Source organism: Eulemur rufifrons, chromosome 15, assembly GCF_041146395.1.
Source record: "Eulemur rufifrons isolate Redbay chromosome 15, OSU_ERuf_1, whole genome shotgun sequence".
Taxonomy (NCBI): Eukaryota; Metazoa; Chordata; class Mammalia; order Primates; family Lemuridae; genus Eulemur; species Eulemur rufifrons.
The window spans coordinates 86,361,242-86,385,369 of NC_090997.1; the positions used below are offsets into that span (position 1 = coordinate 86,361,242).

At 38.2% G+C, this 24,128-nt stretch overlaps 1 protein-coding gene across 1 annotated transcript in view; it reads left to right on the forward strand.

Annotated features, from left to right (window-relative positions):
- The window catches only part of ECT2L (epithelial cell transforming 2 like), an 83,478-nt gene that overhangs the window by 23,601 nt on the left and 35,749 nt on the right, over positions 1 to 24,128 (forward strand). The window contains exons 4-8 of the mRNA XM_069488223.1: positions 11,787 to 11,949; positions 15,473 to 15,725; positions 17,661 to 17,829; positions 19,455 to 19,593; positions 21,083 to 21,251. Of these exons, the coding sequence (XP_069344324.1) occupies positions 11,787 to 11,949; positions 15,473 to 15,725; positions 17,661 to 17,829; positions 19,455 to 19,593; positions 21,083 to 21,251 (893 nt within the window). The remainder of the gene's footprint in view (positions 1 to 11,786; positions 11,950 to 15,472; positions 15,726 to 17,660; positions 17,830 to 19,454; positions 19,594 to 21,082; positions 21,252 to 24,128) is intronic.

A 24,128-nucleotide genomic window follows, 5' to 3' on the forward strand; every position in this document is an offset into this window, starting at 1 on the left:
GGCTTCACTCTGATTGTGTACTAGTTTAGGTCCACACCCACTTGTGCCCAATTGCTGTGGCCAGGAGATTGATCTATACTTTGATCATGTGCTTTTTAGAGCTATAGAGTCAGCTTCTGAAGAATTATGGGGACCACCAAATAGAAATTGAGGTTATTTTACCTAAAAAAGGGTAAGTAAATGAGGCATGACAAAAGCTAAAGCTTCTTCCTTTAGCACTCAACAAATACTAACTGAGTACCTACTATAGATCGAACACAGTTCTGGGTGCACGGGATTCAACAGTGAACAGACTGTAAAAAGTCCTGCTTGCTGCAGTTTATATTCTAGTAAAATAAAACTAAAATATTAATAGAACAAGGGAGGTAACCATGCCTCTCAATGGATACAACAGTCCTGGCCTTATCCGAGATTCCACGGTTTCAGTTACCTGTGGTCAATCGTGGTCCAAAAATATCAAATGGAAACTTCCATAAGTAAACAATTCATAACTTTTAAAGGGTGGACCACTCTGAGTGGCATGATGGAATCTTGAGCTGTCCTGCTCCGTCCCGAGCGAACCATTCCTTTGTCCAACAGATCCACGCTGTAGACGCCACCCGCCTGTCAGTCTCTCAGTAGCCATCTGGGTGATCAGATCCACTGTTGGTATCACAGTGCTTGTGTCCAAGTCATGCTTATTTGACTTCATAATGGCCCCGAACCACAAGAGTAGTGATGCTGGCCATTCGGATATGCCAAAGAGAAGCCATCAAGGGCTTCCTTTAAGTGCAAAGGGGAAAGTTTTCAACTTAATAAGGAAAGAACAAAGTTGTATGCTGAGGTTGCTAACATCTACAGTAAGAATGAGTCTTCTATTTGTGAAATGGTGAAGAAAGAAAAAGAAATGCACGCGTAGTACCAATAGGGTTCATTACTGTCCATAGTTTGTAGCATTCTCAGGGGTCTTGAAGCATGTCCCCTTAAGTAGCCCCACAGTAAACATTTTGAGGGTATTTCCCATGTCTCAGAAGTTGCAGTAGTTTGGTAGGCTGACTGATGACCCCAAAATAAATCTCTGCCTTCGTCCCTGGGACCTGTGAATGTTACCTTCTCTGGCAAAGGTCTTTAGCTTCACCACATCTGCAAAGAGATGGGGCCATTATCCTGGATCTCTGGGTTGGCCCAGTGTAGTTATAATGGGCCTTATGAGAGAGATGCAGGAAGAGTCGGAGTCAGAAGAGGAGGTGACGAGCTGATGGGGACAGATGGAGAGACCGGAAACTGCCCTGCTACTGGCTGTGAAGGTGGAGGGAGGGGCCGTGAGCCAGGTGGGGCAGGCAGCCACTAGGAGCAGGAAAAGGCAAGGAACGAGTCGTGCCAACACCTTCCCTGTAGCCGCATGAAACTGACTTAAGACTTCTGACCTCCAGAGCACTAAGAAAATAAATCTGTGTTGCTTTCGGCTACTAAATTTGTGGCAATTTGTTACAGTAGCAACAGGAAACTCATCCAAGCAGTGCTTTTCTTTTTCTATTTTTTCAACTTTTATTCTTTTTTCATTATTTTAATTTACAGACATTTATTTAGTCCCAGCCAAGCTGCAAGCACTCTGCCAGCCGCTGGGGACAGAGCAGTGAGCGAGACAGCAGTGGAGACAGGCATTAAATGGTCAAGGAGCCTGAGAAAACTCAAAAACGGTGCTTAGATCACACTGCAGTGCACATCAAGGGTGAGGGACACAGGCTTCAGCAGGGGCTCTGAGGTGGCATCAAGCAGGAGTGCTCAGTGGGTGACAGTCAGTCTCCCACAGGGATGTGTTTGGGCATCAGGAATCATCAGCCTGTTGGGAAAATGGGGGGATTCTGGCTGTACCCCAGACATGCCACCCTAAAACTGCACTATCACCCCCTTATATGCCTGTATGGTGGCCTAAGCAGCTTTTCACCTGCCACAGGACTGGGACCTACTGTACCAGGTGCAGTTATGGTATCTTTCTCCACCCCCAGCACCACATTGCCCAGAAGCTATTACTGACTCTCACACAAGTCTATTATCTATCTCCTCCTTGGATGAGGAGTTTTCTCTTAATTTTGAAAACTATTTTTTTTTTACTTCTAGAATGTCTGGGTTTTTTTCTTCTTCTTTTTTTTTTTCCAAATCAACATTTTAAAAATTCACTCCTGTTGTTACCTTGATTGCTCTTTGACTATTTTAAGCATGCTTATGTTAAAATCTTTTGTTATTGTTTCATTACCTCCAGTTCTCAAGGTGACAAATCTCTTGTTTCATTTGCTGACCTTCCCTAATGGTGTTTGGTTTGGAGGTTATTTTCCATGGGAAGTGTATCCGCCCTGGGTTGTGGGAGCACACAGAGTGGTTTCAGGTTTGTGTCTGCCTCTCTGGGCACCCCCAGGGTTTCTCAATCTCTCACCTGCTTTTATGCTTATATGGTAGCCCGGGGTCTCAAATGTGCTAGGAGATTTAATATGGACCTTGTGCCCACCTGGGGTGCAGGCCTGTTCTGGTTTTCCCCAGGTCTCCCTTTTAGGAGAAGCCACGCTTCTTTGCCTCTTCCCCCAGGGTCTGGGTTCTTCTCAGTAGGAAAGCACAGCCCTAGTCATTAAGACGGGGCCCAACTCCTGTGAAGGTTCGCTTCCACTTCCTGCCCTCGTGTGTGTGTGTGTGTGTGTGTGTGTGTGTGTTTTAACTTCTGTAACTTGCTCATTTCCTTTTTCATTTCTTTTCTTTTTGAAGAGATTATGCTTCATAATCTTGCTGTTATATTCCCCAGCACTTCTAGGTATTTGAAATTAGTGCATTAGTGCTAGGTATTTTCAACTCAGTCTACTAATTTCTAGGAAAATTTTATAGATATACCATAACTTATCTCGAACATTTAGCTTGTTTCCCCTGACTTTTGCTAACACGTAGAAGATCATCCTTTGAGATGAAGGATAATAACAACAACAGCAACAAGAAAAAGAATATCCTTTAGCTAAATCCTAGGCTTAGACATATCTTTAATCATTGTTTTAGGATAAACCCCTAGAAGATAAATTGTTGGATCCAAAGGCACATTTATATGGCCATGGGTATTTGTCACTTGCCAACTTGTCTTTTTTTTTTTTTCCACGAAACTCAGGAGTTGCACAAACCCCTATGGTTCCAGATGTACGTTCCACTTGCCCTTGTGTCTTGTCCTTGAAGCCCCATTAAAACATGCATTAGGGACTAAAACTGGGGCATGAATAGCACTGCAGACCCTTACTATGCCATAAAGTGTTTGTAAAGAAGCCAGCAGACAGGACTTAGAGGTGCTACCTAGGCAACTAGAAAACAGGGACCTCTGCCAAATCCACTCACCCTCTGCAGCCTCTCCAAGCTGTTCTCCCAGTCATTTTCATCACGATTTTGGCAGTTTCTTTCTACTCCTTATCAGAAATTTAAGAGCAGAGAATTAAATTCAAGTCCCATATTACTAAGCTTTGTTATTTTTGCAAAGTACACGTTGTACATTCAGTGGCATGCTGCAAAGCATTATCATGAATTATTTAAATGAAACGATCCTTGTCACAATAAATGAGCAAAGCACATTTTGTTCATTGTCTCCTTACATGTTGTTATTTCTCTTCACAGATTTCTTACTTTGCAACATTAACTAAGGTGCAATGAGCCGCAATGTCATTACTGCAAACTACCCTAGTTCTGCTGCTCAAGTACAGATTTTTTTTTTTATGTGAGGGAAGTATTTTCCTTTCTTCCTGCTTAAGATTCATTATTCTTGAATGTGTCCTTGTAGCAGCATAGACTAGGAACAAATATAAAACATGTATAATTGAGGTTTACTTTTTAAAGTAACTCATATTCCGTTCTTCTCCTTTGCTCTGCTGGGATGGAACAAGAGATGCTGAGAGGTGAGAGGGGGAGGAGAGGAAAATCTAAAGATACTGAGACCCTTCTTTGGAGAGGAGGCTGGAAACATTTCTGTTTTGCCTCTTTTTGTTTGTTTGTTTGTTTTTCTGAGACAGGGTCTCGCTCTGTTGCCCAGGCTAGAGTGCAGTGGCGTCATCGTAGTTCATAGCAACTTCAAACTCCTGAGCTCAAGCGATCCTCCAGCCTCAGCCTCCCGAGTAGCTGGGACTACAAGTGCCTGCCACCACACCTGGATAATTTTTTCTATTTTTAATAGAGATGAGCAGGGATCAGGGGGTGGTCTCGTTCTTGCTGAGGCTGGTCTCGAACTCCTGAGCTCAAGCGATCCTGAGCTCAAGTGATCCTCCTGCCTCGGCCTCCCAGAGTGCTAGGATTACAGACATGAACCACCGTGCCCAGCTTTGCCTCTTATTTTATTAATCTGTTTTATAATCCTAAAGTAAATGAAAGTAAATTTTATCTCAAAGGCTAGCAAAATGACTCTGAAGCCTTCCTCAGACTGTGAGGAGTTCGGATAGTCACCCATTGGAGATTAGCTGTTCTTGGTGGTGTGACAGTCTCATTCAGCTTGAAGGTTGGTCTCTAACTGAAGACATTACAGACATTACACAGTTATTACGTGTGTTTTATCATCGATACCAAGGAGATCCCCAAGTGACATTTATACTTGTGGATATGACATGCTCCCGGTACAGGTACAACCCCATTCTTTGCCCCTCTGCTTATAGACCCACGCTTTCATACACACACACACTTTCCTCAGACTGGCATGCCAACAGGTTCATTTTCAGCCACCCTGTTTTGCCTCAGGATGTGACAAGGCTACATGGACAGGGATTAAGAAAGAGCAGTGACTTAAAGCAAGGCCAGGGGAATAGGAACTCACAAAATAAGTCGGCCGTCATTAAACCTTGGAAGTGAAGTAGGTAGCCTCTTCTTCTTTTTTTAATCTTTGTATTTTGCAATAATTTCTAACTTACAGAAAAGTTGCAAGAATAGTACCAATAATTCCTTTATATTTTTCACCCGGATTCCTCCATGGAGTTAACATTTTAATAGTTAACATTTACCATTGTTTGCTTTATTACTCTGAATCATTTGAGAGTAAGTTGCAAACATCATGCCCATCACCCTAAGCATGTCAATGTGTGTTTCATAAAAAACAAGGATCCTCTGCTGAAAAATCACAGTACATCCATCCATATCAGGAAATCAGCACTGATATAATACTACCATCGAATGCATACACTCCATTCAAATACTCCTGATGGCGCCAACAATGTCCTTTATGGTCGCCCTTTCCTTCTTGGTCCAGAGTCCAATCCAGGGTCATCTATTGTATTTAGTTTTCATGTCTCTAAATCCACCTTCAATGTGGAGTAAATGCTCAGTTTTTTCTTGTCTTTTGCTGACAGTTTTGAAGATCACAGGCCTGCTGCTTTGTTAAATGACCCTCACTTTGTGGTTGGCTGTTGTTTCCTCAAGATTATGTTCAGGTTACACGTTCTTGGCAGAAACAACACAGAAGTGTTGGGAGGGCATACCATGTCCCCTGTCCCATTGTTGGTGATGACATTATCCCTTGATTAAGATAGTTAATTATTGAGTATTTTTGTATTTATTAATTAATAAGTAATTTTAAAGTGTTTGAGTGATTAATCTTAAGGTAATTAGAAAGTATTTGAATCTATGAAAATATCCTGTTCCTCATTCATACTTTCACCTGCTAGTTTAAGCATTCATTGATGGTTCTTATCGGAAATATTTTTACTGTTATGGCCTCCAAGTGGTGATTTCCTAATGTCTTAATTCCCTCTGTGTGTATTAATTGGTATTCTGCTGCAAGGTAGTTTTCCTGCTTATTTATTTATTCATGTATGTATTTATATCAGTATGGACTCAGAGACTCCTATTTTATTCAATAGGCTATAAGACATTACATTAATTATGTATTTGGATGCTCAAACTATTCTGTATTTTGCCAGTGGGAGTCCCTTTAAATAGGCTTCTGTGTTCTTTTGACATATCCATCATTCTTTAAGTACTTTCTTACTATCTGGAGTCACAAGATGTTCCAGGCCCATCTTGTACTTTCCTCAACCCTGGCCTGGTATCAGCCATTTCTCCAATAAGCCCTGGTTTATTTTATTAGAGAATGGAATTGAGAAACCAAGATCTGGGTTCATCGTGTGCTCATTGCCTCTGGGATGTCATTGCTCCTAGGTGCCATAAGTGAACAGGAAATATATGTGTACACATGCATACATATACACCTATCTGTCTCTATTTGTACATTATCCATTTATATATATATATATATATATATATATATATATATAAACATGAGACTTTACACTGTAAAGTCTCCAATTTCAATTCAACTCCATATGGATCATTCTAGCCTTCCTCTTTTACCTATTTGTACATCAGTTTTCCAAAAGTGAGAAACCTGGCTCCTAAAATCTTCAATAGATTTATTTTTTTCCAACCCCCTGTAAACAACCAATCTCCCGTCCATTCTTCTCCTCCCCTCCCCCTCTGCCCATGGCAGTAATACTAACGCATCCTTCCTGTGGCCATGCCAGGCTCAGCAAACCCTGTCACTGACACATAAACAGCAGCCTAGTCTCCTCTATATCTGCTACCCAATCAGGAAAAATGATTGGCGTTTCAGAGTGTGACCAGCTTTGTCTCAAGAGAAGGATTATATGAATCATAATATAGTGTGTTAACTCCAGTGGGGAAGAGAATTTGGTCTTGTTTCAGAGGCAGCCACTTAAAAGGAAAAAAGAAATAAATTTCTTCCAGTAACACTGGTCTCAAAACATGAAAAGAAGAAAGAAACACAAGAAAATCTCAGTGTATATATCTTTGCTTTGAATTTCAACTCCATTAAAAATCTTGAGGGCTGGGTGTAGTGGCTCATCCCTATAATCCTAGGACTTTGGCAGGCTGAGGCAGGAGGATCGCTTAAGGCCAGGAGTTTGGGCAACATAGCAAGACCAAGTCTGTACCAAAAAATTAGAAAAAAATTAGCTGAGGGTGGTGGCATGGGCCTGTAGTCCCAGCTACTCAGGAGGCTGAGGCAGGAGGATCATTTGAGCCCAGGAGTTTGAGGTTACAGTGAGCTATGATGATGCCACTGCACTCCAGCCCAGGCAACAAAGCGAGACTCTGTCTTAAACAAACAAAAAACTTGAGATCCAGTTTTCAATTGATAGAGCTAAACTATTTATGTAGTCTTTTTCTCTTGAAAATCATTTCAAAACAAAGAAGAAACACAAATACATACTACCTTGGATGAAACTGAAACATGTGTAACACAGTCACATATGTGCAAGTGGAAACTGAATGGAGAAATGGTAAATAACAGAATAACAGAAGGATCGTCAAGCCCCACCTGCACAGAGAAGGAAACTGACGAGGAGCAAGCCAGTTCACTGCACAAAATTCTGTAAGCGTTTGGGAACCGGAGGCTGAAATCGGAGAGATTATTTAAAAGTCTGCCTACCTATGAAATTAATACCTGTATTAAAAAAAAAGAGAAAGTCTGCAGAAGAACCAGTTATACTCCCAGGTGCCCAGCTCTGTCCTGTGTGTTCAGATTACTCCTTTCCAATGTAAATAAATCAAAGCAGGTAGGAGCCTCTCAATTCTATGATTTTGCACAGTGAAAACCTAGGAGGTGAACTTTCAAAGCCCAACTTCTCTCTAGTAGATATGAGAGGGATTTTACAATTTCTTTCTGTCACATATTTATTCAACACATATTTATTGAGTGCCTGCTGCGTGCTAGGAATTGTCCTCTGCCATGTAAAGGGGTTACGGACACACACAGTTCCATCCAATGCAGATATAGAGCAGCATATACTGAGGAAACGCTTGTGAACAGAGGAGTAGCAGAGCACGTGAGCTCTTGAGCGTTCATCATCCCACAGCTTAGCAAGTGGGAGACAGATGTACGAACCTTGGCCAAGTGTGAGTAGCGACTCTGCACTCATAATGGTACATATATTTATAGAGCAAGGGAGGGGGGCAGGGAACATTTACAGGACTAGGTAACAATGGGGGCTTCTTAGTTAAGGATGCCATCTTGTTAAAAAGGGAATCTTAGAATTTAGTGGGTTTTTCTCGTTGAGCTAAGCCAGAGCTGCCATGATAGCTGTCTGCTAAGCCTATGAAAAGGGGCCATCTGAATCTGTCTCTTCTCAGTCCAGCCCCTGGAAATGGAGGCTCATTTAACACAATTTTCTGCATTGTCTTTAACTGGCACTGAATTATGGCGGCTGTCATGTTTTTGTTCACAAGTGGGGTGGCAATAAAATCTCATACAGCTGGAACGTTGATCTCACGGAGGTAGAGAGTAGAATGATAGTTACCAGAGGCTGAGAAGGGTGGGTGGGTCAAGGTAGGGATGAAGAGAGGTTGGTTAATCGGGACAAACACACAGTCAGATAGAAGGAAGAAGTTCTAACATTCAATAGAGAGTAGGGTGACTATAGTTAACAACTTTGTATTGTATATTTCACAGTAGCTAGAAGAGAGGACTTGAAGTGTTCCCAACACATAGAAATGATAAATACCCAATGTGATGGATACCCTGAATACCCTGACTATTACACAGTGTACACATGTAACAAAGTATCACATGTACCACATAAATATGTACAAATATTATGTATCAATTTAAAAAAATCTCATACAGCTGGGCCAAGTATAGAGTGACATTTCTAACATTCTCCAACATTGTAAGAGAGTCATGGGAGGCTGCCCATATCTATAATTAAAAAAAAAAAGAGTATTTTGCACTCCTCTTTAAGCCCTACCTACTTCTACCTACTTTCCCATCAATCAAGGCCTATCCCCTCCCCTACAAGATAAACTGGACTGTCCTTTCCCTGGATTGATGAGTTCCACAGGAACATAGGAGTCATCATTTTACAGTCATGAGTGATTTCTGAAAAGCAAAGAGGGTAACTATAGAACCATCTAAGGCAGTCAGTGTCCAAATTTATGTCTACTAAAGTGTCTTTAGTCAGAACAATATGAACTGTTCATCTACCTACTGATGTCAAACCAGGCATGAAAAAGAAAAGAGAGAAATGTACCATTCCTTTTCATATGAGTACTTTTCAAGCAAAGAGGGAGAAATGTACTAGCCCTCCTTAAATTCTCTTCTTTACCACCCAATAATTCCTGACTATCAAAGTAGCTCAGCCAAGGAAGAGGGACAGGATGCCTGTATACAACTTATAGTAACTGAAGACACCTGGAAGAGCCAGCCTTAAAGAGGCCTTCATCCAGTGAGGCAGAATTGACAGATCGTTCAGGCCTTGTGGCAGCAATGACTTCTGCATGGATCAAAAGAATTTCTTGCTGGGCATTCCAGTCCCTTCTTGTAGTCCCACTATTGTAATTCTTTTGAGCATAAATCCAACTGGAAACTTTGATTTATAAGCAAGAATGAAGAACACAGGAAGTGGCCAATGTGTGGGAAATTGTAAAATTTTAAAATTATTTGAAAGACATATGACTGTTTAAAGCAAAACAATGTATTGTGGGGTTTATAACATATATAGATGTAGTACATATGACTACAAAACACAAAAGATGGGAAGGACCATGTTTTTACAATGTTATTTAATTTTATTTGACTATTACCTCTAAGCAGACTATGAAAAGTTAAAGATACCTATTGTACTTTCTAGCAAAAACTTAAAAGAATAATGCAATAGGTATCACTAAAAAGCCAATAAGAGAATTAAAATGGAATACAAAAAAATTCTTGATTAACTCAAACCAAGGCAGGAGAGAAGGAATAAAGAGGAGAGTTAGAACAACCAAACAACAAATAACAAAATTGAGACCTGAATTTAACCATATCGATAGTTATATTAAATGTAAGTAAGTGGGCTAGACCCTCAAATTAAATAGCAACAATTGTCAAATCAGCTAAAGAGAGATCTAACTATGTATTGACTATGAGGGACATACATTAATTATAAAGATACTGATGGATTAAAAGTAAAAGGATGGGAAAAGATACACCGTACAAATAGTAAACATATAAATAAATAGAGAATGACAACATTAATAATAGACAAAATTGAATTCAATATGAGAAATATTACAAGAGATAGAGGGAAACTTTACATTGATGAATATGTCAATTCATCAAAAAGACATAAGAATTATAAACGCATATGTATCAAATAACAGACTTTCAAATTACATGAAACAAAAATTGACAGGATTAATTAATAAAACAAAAGAATAAGAAGAGTATCAGTAAGTATATAGAAGACCTGAACAATCTTCCCAACTACCTTGATCTAATTAATATTTATAGAAAACTGAACCCAACAACTTCCAAATATATGTTCTTTCTATGGGCAAAAATAACATTTACCAAGGTAAATCATTTCTTGGTCCACAAAATGAGATTCAATACATTTCAAAATTCTGACTTAACAATAACACAATAAAATTTAAAATTAATAAAAATAAAATATCTAGAAAATCTCCACATATTTGGAAATCAACTCACTTCTAAATAACTTATGGTCAGAGAAGAAATCACAAGGGAAATTAGAAAATATTTCAAACTGAATGATGATGAAAATACAACATATCTAAATGTATGTGATGCAGCTGCAGCCCAGTATAGAGGGAAATTTATAATTTTAAGTGATTATATTAGAAAAGAAAAAGGGGTTTAAAATGAATCTTCTGAATTTCCACCTTAAGAAACTAGAAAAAAATAGCAAATTATGATCAAAGTAAGTAGAAGGAAAGAAATGATAAAGAGTACAAATCAATAAAATAGAAAATGGACAAATAATAAGGAAAAATCTATGAAAACAAAAGCTGGTTTTCTGAAAACAGCAATAAAATTAAACTCCTAGCAAGAGTAATAAAGGAAAAAAAGGAGAGAACATAAATGATCAATATCAAGAATGAAAAAGGGGATATTGCTCCAGATCCTGTAGACATTAAAAAGATAATAAAAGAAAATCAAACAATTTAAATAGTTGTTTTGCATATTCCTCAGTTGTTTGTAATAGCTGCTTTGAAGATTCTGCATACATAATACATGAATTGAGACAGTTTGACTTCTTTCTTTCCATTATGTGTGCCTTTTTTTTTTTCTCACCTTGTTGAACTGGCTACGACCTCTAGTACATGTTAAATTGAAGTAGAGAGAGTGGACATTCTTGCTTTGTTCCTGATGTTAGGGGGAAGGCATTTAATATTTTACCACTAGGTGTGATGTAGCTATAGGTTTCTATTATAATTTCACTGGGAAGTCATAGTGTTTTACTTGCATGAGTGACATTATCTAATTTACATTTTTTAAAAAACCGCTTGGGCTGCTGTATGGAGAATGAACTCTAGGAAGACTAGAATCTGGACTCTTCTCGGGGAGACAAATCCACAGGCTGTTGCAATAGTGTAGGAGAAAGGTATAAGTGCCTTGGACCAGAGTGACAGCAGTGGAAATGGAGAAAAGTAGTTGAATTTGGCGATATATTTCGGAGGTGGAGCTTACAGGACTTGCTGGTTTACTGAATTTGGGGTAAGGGAAAAGGGAAACAAAAATAGGTTTATGGCTTAAGCAATTAGGTTTATTTTAGAATTTTTTTGTTCCCATGAATGTCATGTGTTTTTATTATTCATGTTTCTCTTCAGAATGGATAATTGTAAGTGGATACAGTGTTTTTTAAAAAAATCTACCCTTATGTTATTTAGGATTTTATTATTTTTTATAGGTATGACATTAGAGAAAGAATAATGATCAATATTTATGCTGGAATTTTAGTCAATTTTAGAAATTAGTGTTCTGAACTAAATTTCTTTATCTTTCTTCTTAGGTTTGTCCAAGACTGGTTTTCAGAAAGGATACAAGTGGCCAAAGTGGATTTCTCTACAGTGTTACCACGCTTCCTTTCTCTATATATCTTTTCCTTTCTGAGTCCAAAAGATTTGTGTGCAGCTGCCCAAGTCAGCTGGCCCTGGAAGTTTTTAACTGAACAGGTTTACTACTTGTCATTTCCTAGTAATAGGGCACACATACAACTGTAATCTGGAATGAGACTACTGGGGTAGCGACCTTCCCTGCAGACAATAGCTGAGGGTACCTGAACCATAAGTAACTTACACTTGAGAGAAAAAATGGGGATAAATGAAATAGAATAATTTTTTCTGGAAATAAATAAGGGGCTATACACTATTCCAATAATTCATATAATTTAAAAAGTCTTTCAATATTCAATGTAATTATTTAGAAAACATTTTATTTTTATTAAAGAAGTTCCTTTTTCTTCATGAAAAATAATTTAAGCTTTGGGTTTTGTATTATATTATTTTATCTATGACAACTGAGCTTTAGAAAATTGCTGTACAACCACACCTTCAGCAGATTCCTCTTTGGGTAACATCTGTTGAAGAACTTATAGCTAGATCTTTTAACAGCGGTTAACATCAGCAGCTGTTTAAAATCAACATCCTCTGCCGTTAATTCTGCCTCTGGCCTATTTGTCTCTTCATTTTCTTTTAAAAGATTTAATCAAATGTAATGTAATGATAGACATACTTTAAATACAAGTCAGTAATTTAGTTTTTTAAATTATACAAAATTTTTGGCTGGGTACGATGATTCATACCTATAATCCTAGCACTCTGGGAGGCTGAAGTGGGAGAATCACTTGAGGCCAGGAGTTCAAGACCAGCCTGGGCAACATAGCAATACTCCCAGCTCTACAAAAAACTTTTTAAAAATTAGCTTTGTGTGGTGGTGCATGCCTGTAGTCCCAGCTACTCAGGAGACTGAGGCAGGAGGATCGCTTGAGTCCAGGAGTATGAGGTTGCTGTGAGATATGATTGCAACCACTGAACTCCAGCCTGGGCAACAGAGCAAAACTCTGTCTCTAAAAAACAAAAAACAAAAAAATAAATTATATAGTATTTTCAGGGTAGCCTTGTGCTGAGATCTGATCTCAGAGATGAGCTGCTCTCTATGGAGGGACCACAGGCTAAAAGCCTCCTATGAACCCTGAATTTATAGCATTTAGAGAGATTCCTCAGAATCCAGGGTTAGTGTTTGCATGGATGGTATATTGTTTTCTGGGAGGGGGGTTGTGTTGTTTTTTTTTTTTTACTTTCAAGCTTTCTATGTTCCTATATTTAAGGTATGTCTTATAAACAAAATATGGTAATGGTGGTTTTTTTTTAACATTTAGCAATCTTTGACTTTTAACTGAGTATTATATTTCTGTAAATACTGATATATGTGAATCTTACTATTTATTTTTTTTCTTCCATGTGTTTTATGTTTTCTTCCCTCTCCTTGTCTTCCTTTGGATTAATTAAATATTTTTTCAATGGTCAATTATAACTTCTTTAATAGTTCTTTTATGGTTACTGTAGCGTTTACAGCATATATCCTTGTGTTATCTTACCATTTCCAAAAGAATACAAGGAACTTAGAACCCTTTAATGCCATTTACCACCCCTCCTCAGTTTCTGTGCTTTTGTTGTCAAATATTTTTATTATATATATTTATAAAACAAACATATATATAATACATAAACAGCTCACAAAACTTTATTACTATTATTTTATATAGTCAATGTTTTTATGTAACCATATATTTACTTTTTCTGTTACTCTTCATACCTTCCTGTATCTCTTCATTTCTACTTGGGATCATGTTCCTTCTGAATTCTCTTTAATATTTCTTTTAGTGCAAGTCTGCTGCTAATAAATTCTCTTAGTTTTTGTTTGTCTAAAAATATCTTTATTTTGCCTTCATATTTGAAGGATATTTTCATTGAGAGTTTACATTCTAGGTTGGCAGTTAATTTCTAATAGAACTTTCAAAATATCCCATTGTCTTCTGGCTTCCATAACTTTTTCTTAAGAAGTCAGTTTTATTGTTGTTCCTTCAAAGGTAATATGTCTACTGTCTCTAGCTGCTTTTTGAACTTTTGTCTTTGTGTTTTGTTTTCAGCAATTTTATTATGCTATACCTAGGTTTTGTTTTGTGGTAATTTTTGACTCTGAGATTGTGTCTTTCATCAGTTTTGAAAAGTTCTCAGATGTTGTCTCTTTATATGTTGCTTCTAACCTATTCGCTCTCTTTTTCTCCTGGGATTTCAATGCTTATATGTTAGACTAATTTACCATGTCCATTAGTTTCATATTCTCTTATATACATTTTCCATTTTTTTGACATTTAGTGTTTTGGTCTAGATTTTCATCTGACCTATTTTTCAGTTTACCAATTATTTCTTTAGCTAGATTCTAATTTGCCCATTGAGTTTTAAGTTTCAATTATCATATTTTTCAGTTCTAGAATGCTGATTTGATTCTTTTGCCAAAATTTTCCTCCTAGTCATTTAATTTCTTAAACATATTAATTATAGGGTGGGTTTTTTCCTTGAAGTTATATCTAATAATTACAATATTTGTATCTCCTGAGAATCTCTCCATAGTTACTAAACACCAAAAAAAGAAACAAACAATGCTTGTTGATTGTGTGTTCTAGTTAATTTCGATGGATTTTAATTGAGTACCAGATATTGAGTATAAAAAATTGATGTGATAATTTGAGTCTCTGGATGATGTTATCTTCCTCCAGAGAGAATTTACTTTTGCTTCTGGCATGTGGTTAGGCTAGAAATAGATCATGTAAATCCAATCAGGGAATGAAATGTTTCAAAGCTTGCTTCAGTCCTTGCCATAGTTTGTCTAACTCAGGATCATCCTTCCTGAAAAGGATCTCATCTGAAAGCCTGGTGTGATTACCAGGGCTTTTCCTCTTAGTGGGCTCGGAATTTCAATTTGTGTCTTCTCGTCCCTATGACAATGCCTTATTTATTTATTTTTTTTGACTTCTAAGTCTTTTTGTCATGGCTTTCTGCTCTGCTTCTCAGCCTAATAAGCTTTACTTTGGAACTGGCAAATGCCTTGAAGCAAAAAGCAATGCCAAATATTAGGTTTACGTCTCTGGGTTTCCCTTCTCTCTGCGGTATTTATTGCACAAGTCCTTATTGCATTGATAGCACTACAATATATTAATAGCTTTCGAATAATTGTTTTATTATATTTAGTCTAGATATTTGATTAGATTGAACCACATGAAATTTGCTGTTTTCATATGTCCAAATGGTTGCATACTGGCAATATCATATGGTTCAATCCAACTTATTCTCAATAGAAGGGTTGCTCTGAAAAAAAGCATTATACCATTGCTAGAAGCTGAGTTCTCAGAATCTAGGGTTAACGTAACCAAATGCTATGGGAATACTGCTTAAGTATCACAAAGATAACATACATATATTCATATACAATGTATATATTAATCAATAAATATTTTTCCTATGGAGTAAGATATGCTTCTTACTTCTGAGTTAAGTTTAGATGGCAAATCAATTGCACCAGAAATCTCAGTGTAATAAAAAATTAGCTGTGTACCTGAAAACATTATTGCTATAAAACTACCCTAAAAAAACTTGCAATTCATCTTTTCCTCTCTTTTTTTTTTTTTTTCTGAAGGATTCCTTATGGATGCCCAAATGCATTAAGTTCGGATGGTTCCTGCCTTATACTCCAACAGATAATGAGTTTGGGGCTTGGAAGCACCATTACATTGCTTGTGTGTCCAATTTAGATTGGCTAACCCCTAGGGAAGCTGCTGCTATTCATGGGACGCTGAATGAACCCAAAATAGAAGAAGAAGAGCTAGCAGAGAGACAAAGAGAAAAGTGCCTAAGAAGAATAACTTGGGAAAAAATCATACTACGTAAGAGTGAGTAGCATTTAAAAATATTAATATATCTAAGTATTGTAGAAACAAATGGATTTACATGCAAATTCTCATAGAAGATGATAGCCTTGTCTTTCTGGAATAGTGTGTGTGTGGCACTTTAAAATTGTGGTCCCCAACCCGGGCCATGGACCGGTACTGGTCTGTGGCCTGTTAGGAACCGGGCTGCACAGCGGGAGGTGAGTAGCCAGTGAGCTAAGGAAGCTTCCTCTGTATTTACAGCCGCTCCCCACTCAGCCCTCCATCACTGCCTGAGCTCCTCCTCCTCTCAGATCAGAGGCAGCATTAGATTCTGCATTATGGTGAATGGTATATTAATAATTATTATTGGCTGGGCGCGGTGGCTCACGCCTATAATCCTAGCACTCTGGGAGGCCGAGGCGGGTGGATCGCTTGAGGTCAGGAGTTCGAGACCAGCAAGAGCGAGACCCCGTCTCTACTAAAAATAGAAAGAAATTATCTGGCCAACTAAAATATATATAGAAAAAAATTAGCTGGGCATGGTGGCGCATGCTTGTAGTCCCAGCTACTTGGGAGGCTGAGGCAGTAGGATCGCTTGAGCCTCAGGAGTTTGAGGTTGTTGTGAGCTAGGCTGACACCACAGCACTCACTCTAGCCCGGGCAACAAAGCGAGACTCTGTCTCAAAAAAAAAAAAAAAAAAAAATTATTATTTCATTATATATTACAATGTAAGAATAATAGAAATAAAGTACACAATAAACGTAATGTGCTTGAATCATCCCCAAACCATCCCACCTTGCCCCAGTCCATGGAAAAATTTTCTTCTATGAAACCGGTCCCTGGTGCCAAAAAAGTTGGGGACCACTGCTTTAAAGTATGTTCAAGATGCCCTCTCTTTTTCTTTATTGTGTATTTCAAGTTAATTGTTAAGAAAAACAAAAAGGTTTCAGATGACATATATAAGGTTAAATATCAGTGCCTCCATTGCTGTCTTAGTTCCTTGGTTTATAAGACCGAAAACAAGGAAGACAAAGAAGTGCAAACATAGGCAAAAGCCAATGAATAGGTTCAGAACAGAAGAATTGGGATTGGTGAAAAAGGAGGAGAAATGAAAATGAGAACAGAAGCAGGAAGAATGGCGTTTAAGAAAGAGGAGGCCGGGCGCGGTGGCTCACGCCTGTAATCCTAGCACTCTGGGAGGCCGAGGCGGGTGTCGCTCGAGGTCAGGAGTTCGAGACCAGCCTGAGCAAGAGCGAGACCCCGTCTCTACTAAAAATAGAAAGAAATTATATGGACAACTAAAAATCTATATAGAAAAAATTAGCCGGGCATAGTGGCGCATGCCTGTAGTCCCAGCTACTCGGGAGGCTGAGGCAGGAGGATCGCTTAAGCCGAGGAGTCTGAGGTTGCTGTGAGCTAGACTGACGCCACGGCACTCACTCTAGCCTGGGCAACAAAGTGAGACTCTGTCTCAACAAAAAAAAAAAAAAGAAAGAAAGAAAGAGAGAGGAAAGGGAGGACGGACAGAACATGCTTTCAGCTAAGCCTTCTGATTTACACAGTGTGGAAAAGAAAGCAATAAAACTGATTTGAGTTCTCCCGTCTTTTTTTCCCCATGACTCACCCTCTGGGGGGATCGTAACAAATAGGAAATTACTTGAAGCCAAGAGGGAGGGCGCAAATGAATGTGAAGCCTATAAATTGATTAACTGGTCTCCACAAGAAAAGAGTTGCTTGTTCTCTGAGCTTTGTTTCTTGACCCGAAATGACTGGCAACTCGCAGCCTCGGTACCGAGAGGATAAGAAATCCAAACACAGTGTGCGAAAATGGCCATAATTATTGTCATTTGGAATATTGCCTCGGTACAGCTTTATTTTGGATGCCTTTATCTACGTAGACTTGGCTGGGAGAAACATGAACTAGTCAGCCCAGCCTGCTGCTGTTTGTTTTTCAGAGGAGTTATTCAAAGCTCGACCCCCTTGGGTGAGTGGAACATGCTGCTCTAGTTTGTTAAAACCCAAATGCCAACCACGTCTCTCCCGGACTGTGAGAGAACAAGTGGGATTACACGAAGCTTTGGAGAAACAGCTTGTTTTGGCATCGTTAGAAACCTTGCCCAAGCGGTAAGCAAACTTTCATCTAGTAGACACTCAAGATCATCCTGTGATACCAAGAATTCATTCTAGAATAATTTAGCTAACAAGCAGAAATCTTGCATAATTATATGGCTCCTCTCCAATGAAATATTAGTAGAAATAATTATGTGATTTTCAAGAACAGTGGTCTTAAACATTCTTTCTGACGAGGGAACTATATAACGTTCAAAACATGTTTTAAATATTCTGGCTCACGCCTGTAATCGTAGCACTCTGAGAGGTTGAGGTGAGTGGATTGCTTGAGCTCAGGAGTTCGAGACCAGCCTGAGCAAGAGCAAGACCCCGTCTCTACTAAAAATAGAAAAATTAGCCAGGCATCATGGCATGTGCCTGTAGTCTCAGCTACTTGGGAGGTTGAGGCAGGAGGATCACTTGAGCCCAGGAGTTTGGGTTGCAGTGAGCCATGATGATGCCATTGCATTCGACCCAGGGTGACAAAGCAAGATCCTGTCTCAAAAAAAAAAAAAAAATTTTTTTTTGAGACGGAGTCTTGCTATGTTGCCCAGGCTGGTCTCAAACTCCTAGGCTCAAGCAATTCTCCTGCTTGCAGCTGAGACCACAGGTGCACTCCTCTGAGCCTGGCTTTAATATTCTTAACCCTGCAATGAGGCTATATTGTGGATGTAGTACAGTTTCTGTATAAAGTTATTGAGCAAAAATAACATTTTCCACAAGTGTTTTTTATCGAGTGAGAGTATCTAAATGGTATCCAAATTTATCTCCCCTATATATTTGTGTGTACAAATGTTATTCTCTTTTATTACCCAAAACAGAGAAACATTGGCTGCATTCGATGACCAAAGTCATAGTATATAATGAAATTGCCAGAAATTAAATTCTTACCCTATTCATCCATTCTATCTAACATTAATAACTATCACAATTTGTGCAGCTACTTAGAAATATTTTTTTAAAAAAACCTTTTTACTCTGGATTCTAGAGATCATGTAATCTCACTCACCTATATTTCAAATGAGGAAATTGAGGCCTACAGAGGTGACATACCTTGCCCAAGTGTCAAAATGTCAAACACTAGAACCTAAAATCCTCAAATCCCACACACTTTCAACTTCACCCATTGACACTACGTGTGGATCTGTGTCTGAACATTTGTGAGCATGGGCATGTGGATTTACTTGTTTAAGGCACATAAAGAACTTTAAGAAGCACAGGGCAGCTCCTGTCCTTGGCAATGTGGGGTTGGAGGTGGCTGTGGAGGGAGTGAGGACATCACTCAGAAGAAACCCCTGAGCCTAGAAGGAGATTGAGAGTCTTGCTGCTACTCCTTTTTAAATGTTTGGAAGTTCTAAATATGTCATTACATTCATTTTCAAGGCCCAATAAGAGCTAACTTCCAAGAGACCTTTCTAGCATCCCACAAACAGAGGAGGAGAGGCTCAGAGGGCAGATTTGGCCCCACCCCACCCGAACCCCATTTGCTGCTGTCCCTCCAAACCGCAGGGAGGGCCTAAGGCACTGAGGCCGTGTGCCTTGTAGAGTACAGGTGCCCAGAGGGCATATGGTGCTCACTAACCAAACATCCAGGTAAGAGAAAATGAAAACTTTTATCTATTCCCCTTTTTTTCTTATAGAAGCAATATTTCTGGAAGACATTCCTATCCTTTATTATCAAAGAAAAATGGGCATGGCGTTTATAAAAATGATGACAGCTCTTCATATTCTTTCCAGCCACATTTCATATTGATATCATCCCGAATTCCTGCATATGAGGTACAGAGTGTGTTATGAGGCCAGCCTTTTCCTGAATCATTTTTTTTTTTTTTTATCTAGATTGGAGGGTATGTGGCAATCTTTTGGCCACTACATGTATGAAAATGATTCATCTCCTAAAAGGAAAACTAAGTGAAAATTTACAGACTCAAAACAGTTTTAAAAATTGGAAGCAATAAATCAAAATTATTTTGAAAAAGCATTCAAGGCCCAAACTGCCTTGTACTTAGGTGTTCAACAAATTCTTACCAAACTGAATTTGTGGCACTTAATCCAAAAGAAGAGCACATGATTAAGAATTATTTTACAACTTCTCTGGAGTTCCCAAAGAATTTAATAACATTATGTAACCAATCTTCTTGCAAAAGAAGAATGTCAGAAATCCAATTTTGTGATCTATTTAATCAATGTTCCTCTAAATTAAAATATGCTCTCTCTATAATGAAGTTAAATATTTTAATTTTAATATAAATAAGAAAAATAAAAGCACAAAGAAGATCTAGGAAAACAAATGTATCTATATAGGTTTGAGTGTATATGTATGCATATGTATTAATACATACACATAGGGACATGTACTTATTTTTTTAAAAATTCCTATTTATAACAAAATAGCTGCTTTCAGGATATGAAATCTTTTCTCCTGGGCATCTAGGAATTGGCTCTAATCATTGACAACTGGTGAACTCAGTGGATCAGAGCTTTGATCTCCACATGGGGCCACAGATCGTTCCCCTGATGTTTAAAAATGCATCATGCTGGGCACAGAGAGTAATTGGCAACAGAGTGTGGGTGAATAAACCGGTTAAGTTCATTCCCTGTTTGTCCACTCTAAAAGGTTATGGCATAAGTTCTTATTGGATTATGATGTGATGGGGGTTTAGGTATAAAATAGGACATCAACATGTGGTACTTCTCTATTCAGTTGAACTGTGACCTTCAGAAAGTGGCATGAGGTTTTGGAGGAAATCAACATCTTTAATGACTTTCCAACCTGTCTGCTGCTAAGAATTAATTTTATCACAATGAAAAGTTTACCTGATTACTGAATTCAAAGAACAATGGTTTTAATATTTATTTAAACAGGAAATATTTATCAATCAATATCAAAAATTTGAAAATTCATAATTAAGAGGAAATGTAAAAATAATGTGATGTCACTTTTATAACTTTTAAGAAGTTATTTATATGCCCCTGTGCATGGTGTGTACAATGATAAAAAGGCTGGAAGAAAATAATCTAAATTATTAATAGTATTTATTTCTGAGTGATGGAGTTACAAGTGTACTGAATTTTCTCCTCTTATGATTAGAAAATAAAATAATTTAAAAAGAAATAAATGAAGGAGGAAGCTTATTTTCTTTCCATAATTTCTGAAAAGAAAATTCTTTAGAAATCATAGCATCTATATCTCCATTATATTTCTTTTATTAATAAATATTCCAAAATAGCAGGCTTCAATTCCTACAGCTTAGGTTTCATTTTCCAGATGGTGGTAGAAAGCGTTAAGGCGGGCGTCATCGCTGTGGTGTATGAACACAGCGGCATAACCTTGGAGAGCCTGCTTTATCTCATAGAAAAAGCTCTGGATGGGCGGAAGGCACGGAGCGTGGGGCTCTTCAGCGATGGAGATAGCAGGGAAATCAATTTACTCCAAGGTAGGACTGGCGATTGGCAATGAACATGAGCACCAACTTTGTGCTCATGCAGTGTTTTTCCACATGTGACCTTCAGAGTACTAGTTAAGTTCCAATTTGCTTAGAAGTGTTGATTTGGGCTTTATGAAGAAGGTGAAGCAATTTTTTTTGATGATCATTTTTAAAAATTGCAATTAAAGAAACATAACATCAAAGTTACCATCTTAACCATTTTTTAAGTATGCCATTCAATACTGTTAAGTACGGTCACATTGTTGTGAAACAGCTCTCTAGAACTTTTTCATTTGGCAAAACTGAAACTCTGTACCCACTAAAAAACAACTTCCCTTTTCCCCTCCCCACAGCCCTTGGCAGCTACAGTTCTGTTTCTATGAATTTTGAGTACGTTAGATACCTCATGGATACACACACTATTTGTCTTTTTGTGACTGGCTTTTTTCACTTAGCATAATGTCCTCAAGGTTCAACCGTGTTGTAGTATGTGACAGAATTTCCTTCCTTCTAAGGGTGAATAATATTTCATTGTATTTATATACCACATTTCTTTCCCCATTCATCCACTGATAGACACTTGGATTGCTTCCACCTCTTGGCTATTGTGAATAGTGCTACTATGAACATGGGTGTGCAAATCTCTCTTTGAGATCCTGCTTTCAATTCTTTTGGATATATACCCAGATGTGGTATTACTGGATCATATGGTAGTTTCATTTTTAGTTTTTTGAGAAACCTCTACACTGTTTTCCATAGCAGTTGCATCATTTCACAATCCCACCAATAACACACAAGGGTTCAAATTCCTCTACATCTTTGCCAATACTTGTTATGTTCTGTTTGTTTGTTTTTTAATAGTAGCCATCCTTATAGATGTGAGGTAACAAGTTCTTTGCACATTTTTAAAGTTGGATTATTTGATTTTTTCATTATTGAGTTGTAGGAGTTCATATATTCTGGATGTTAACCCCTTGTCAGATATACGATTTGCAAATATTTTCTCTCATTCCATGGGTTTCCTTTTCACTATGTTGATTGTGTCCTTTAATGCACAAAAGTTTTAAGTTTGACGAAAGTGAAGCAATTTTAATAGTAAATACCAAGATCTATAAATTGATGAGCCCTGACAACATTCGTTATACTGCAATGGAAAGGAATGGATGATATTATTTGCCTGTTCTTAGGCAACTGTCAAAAAATCTCAATGGTTAACCTTTTTTGGGGGGAAAGAGATGATGAAATGTTTTAGAAGTAAACTTCTAGTTTCTATTTTTCCTTATAACTTGCATCCTTCCTTGCTTATATTTAAAGTAGAATTGTTTTAAATTTTACTAACATGAAATCTTCCATCCTGGTGGGATTATAGCAGGAGGGAATAAGATGGCCCAAGATAGAGCTGGCAGGAAACTAACAAAATGGCAGAGTGAGGCCCCGAAGCACCCATCAAATTGCCGTCTCTGAGGCTAGAACTCAGAATTCTTGGAAGTTTCAGCAAGATTTATTATTGGCAAAAATTAACTGCTTTTTTGTTTAGCTTTACCTTATTTTTAGCTTTCCTTGTTTAGTTTAACTGTGCCTGGAGCAAATTTTGTTGCACATCAATTTTATATGTACCCCCAAAGTAAAGCACAGATACCATTTTGGGGGGATTAAATTTATAATTGATTACCTGATAATTCATCTCTAAATGGTGCAGAGGTGTCAATGGCAAGGTTACACCACTGGAGTAAGTTTACCTCACATGGAGTGGCTATGAGAGGTTCTTGATCTCAGTCTTTTTGTTCTCCAGATAAGAAAGGTTTACAAAGTCACCTTTTCCTTATTTTCTCTTTCTTTCTTTTATTTCTTTTCTTTTCTTTCTTTCTTTCTTTTTTTTTTTTTTTTTTGAGACATAGTCTCACTGTGTTGCCCAGGCTAGAGTGCTGTGGCATCAGCCTAGCTCACAGCAACCTCAAACTCTTAGGCTCCAGCAATCCTACTGCCTCAGCCTCCCGAGTAGCTGGGACTATAAGCATGCACCACCATGCCTGGCTAATTTTCTCTCTCTCTCTCTCTCTCTCTCTCCATATATATATATATATTTTTTCCGATGTCCAGCTAATTTCTTTCTATTTTTTTAGTAGAGATGGGGTCTCGCTCTTGCTCAGGCTGGTTTTCTTTTCTTTCTTTCTTTTTTTTTTTTTTTTTAGAGACAGGGCTCACTGTGTTGCCCAGGCTGGAGCCCGGTGGTGTGATCATAGCTCACTGCAGCCTTGAACTCCTGGGCTCAAAGGATCCTCCTGCCTCATCCTCCTGAGTAGCTGGGATTACAGGTCCTCATCACCATGCCCCACTAATATTTTAATTTTTTGTAGAGGCAGGATCTTGCTATCTTGCTCAGGCTGGTCTCAAACTCCTGGTCTCAAGAGATCCTCCCACCTTGGCCTCCCAAAGTGCTAGGATTACAGGCGTGAGCCACCATGCCCAGCCCTTTTCTTTCTTAAAAAAAAAAAAATAGTAATGATAACAAAATACCTCGAAAAGTCTAGTTGACTTCTGTATAATTGTGGTGTTTTCTCAAAAGCTTTTGCTTTAAAAACAACATCAAAACGAAATCTCTTACCCCATCACACGAAGAGATCTTTCCATTGTGTATGTAGACCTCTCAATGCAATGGAGTGAAAAGTCAGAATTCTTGCGCCTGACTTTGTTTTCATTTCATTACCGGGGCGCAGGGAGGCAGAGCCTCTTTAGAAATGGGTCCAGACTGAGCAGCTCCGTGGCATCATCACACTGCATTCCTAGGAAGCGAGAGAGAAGGAGAGTTTCAGTCGATGTTTACCATCTCTGGGAGCCTTACTTCTGCTCTGAACTACTTATTTTTTGACTGACAATTGTGGGAAA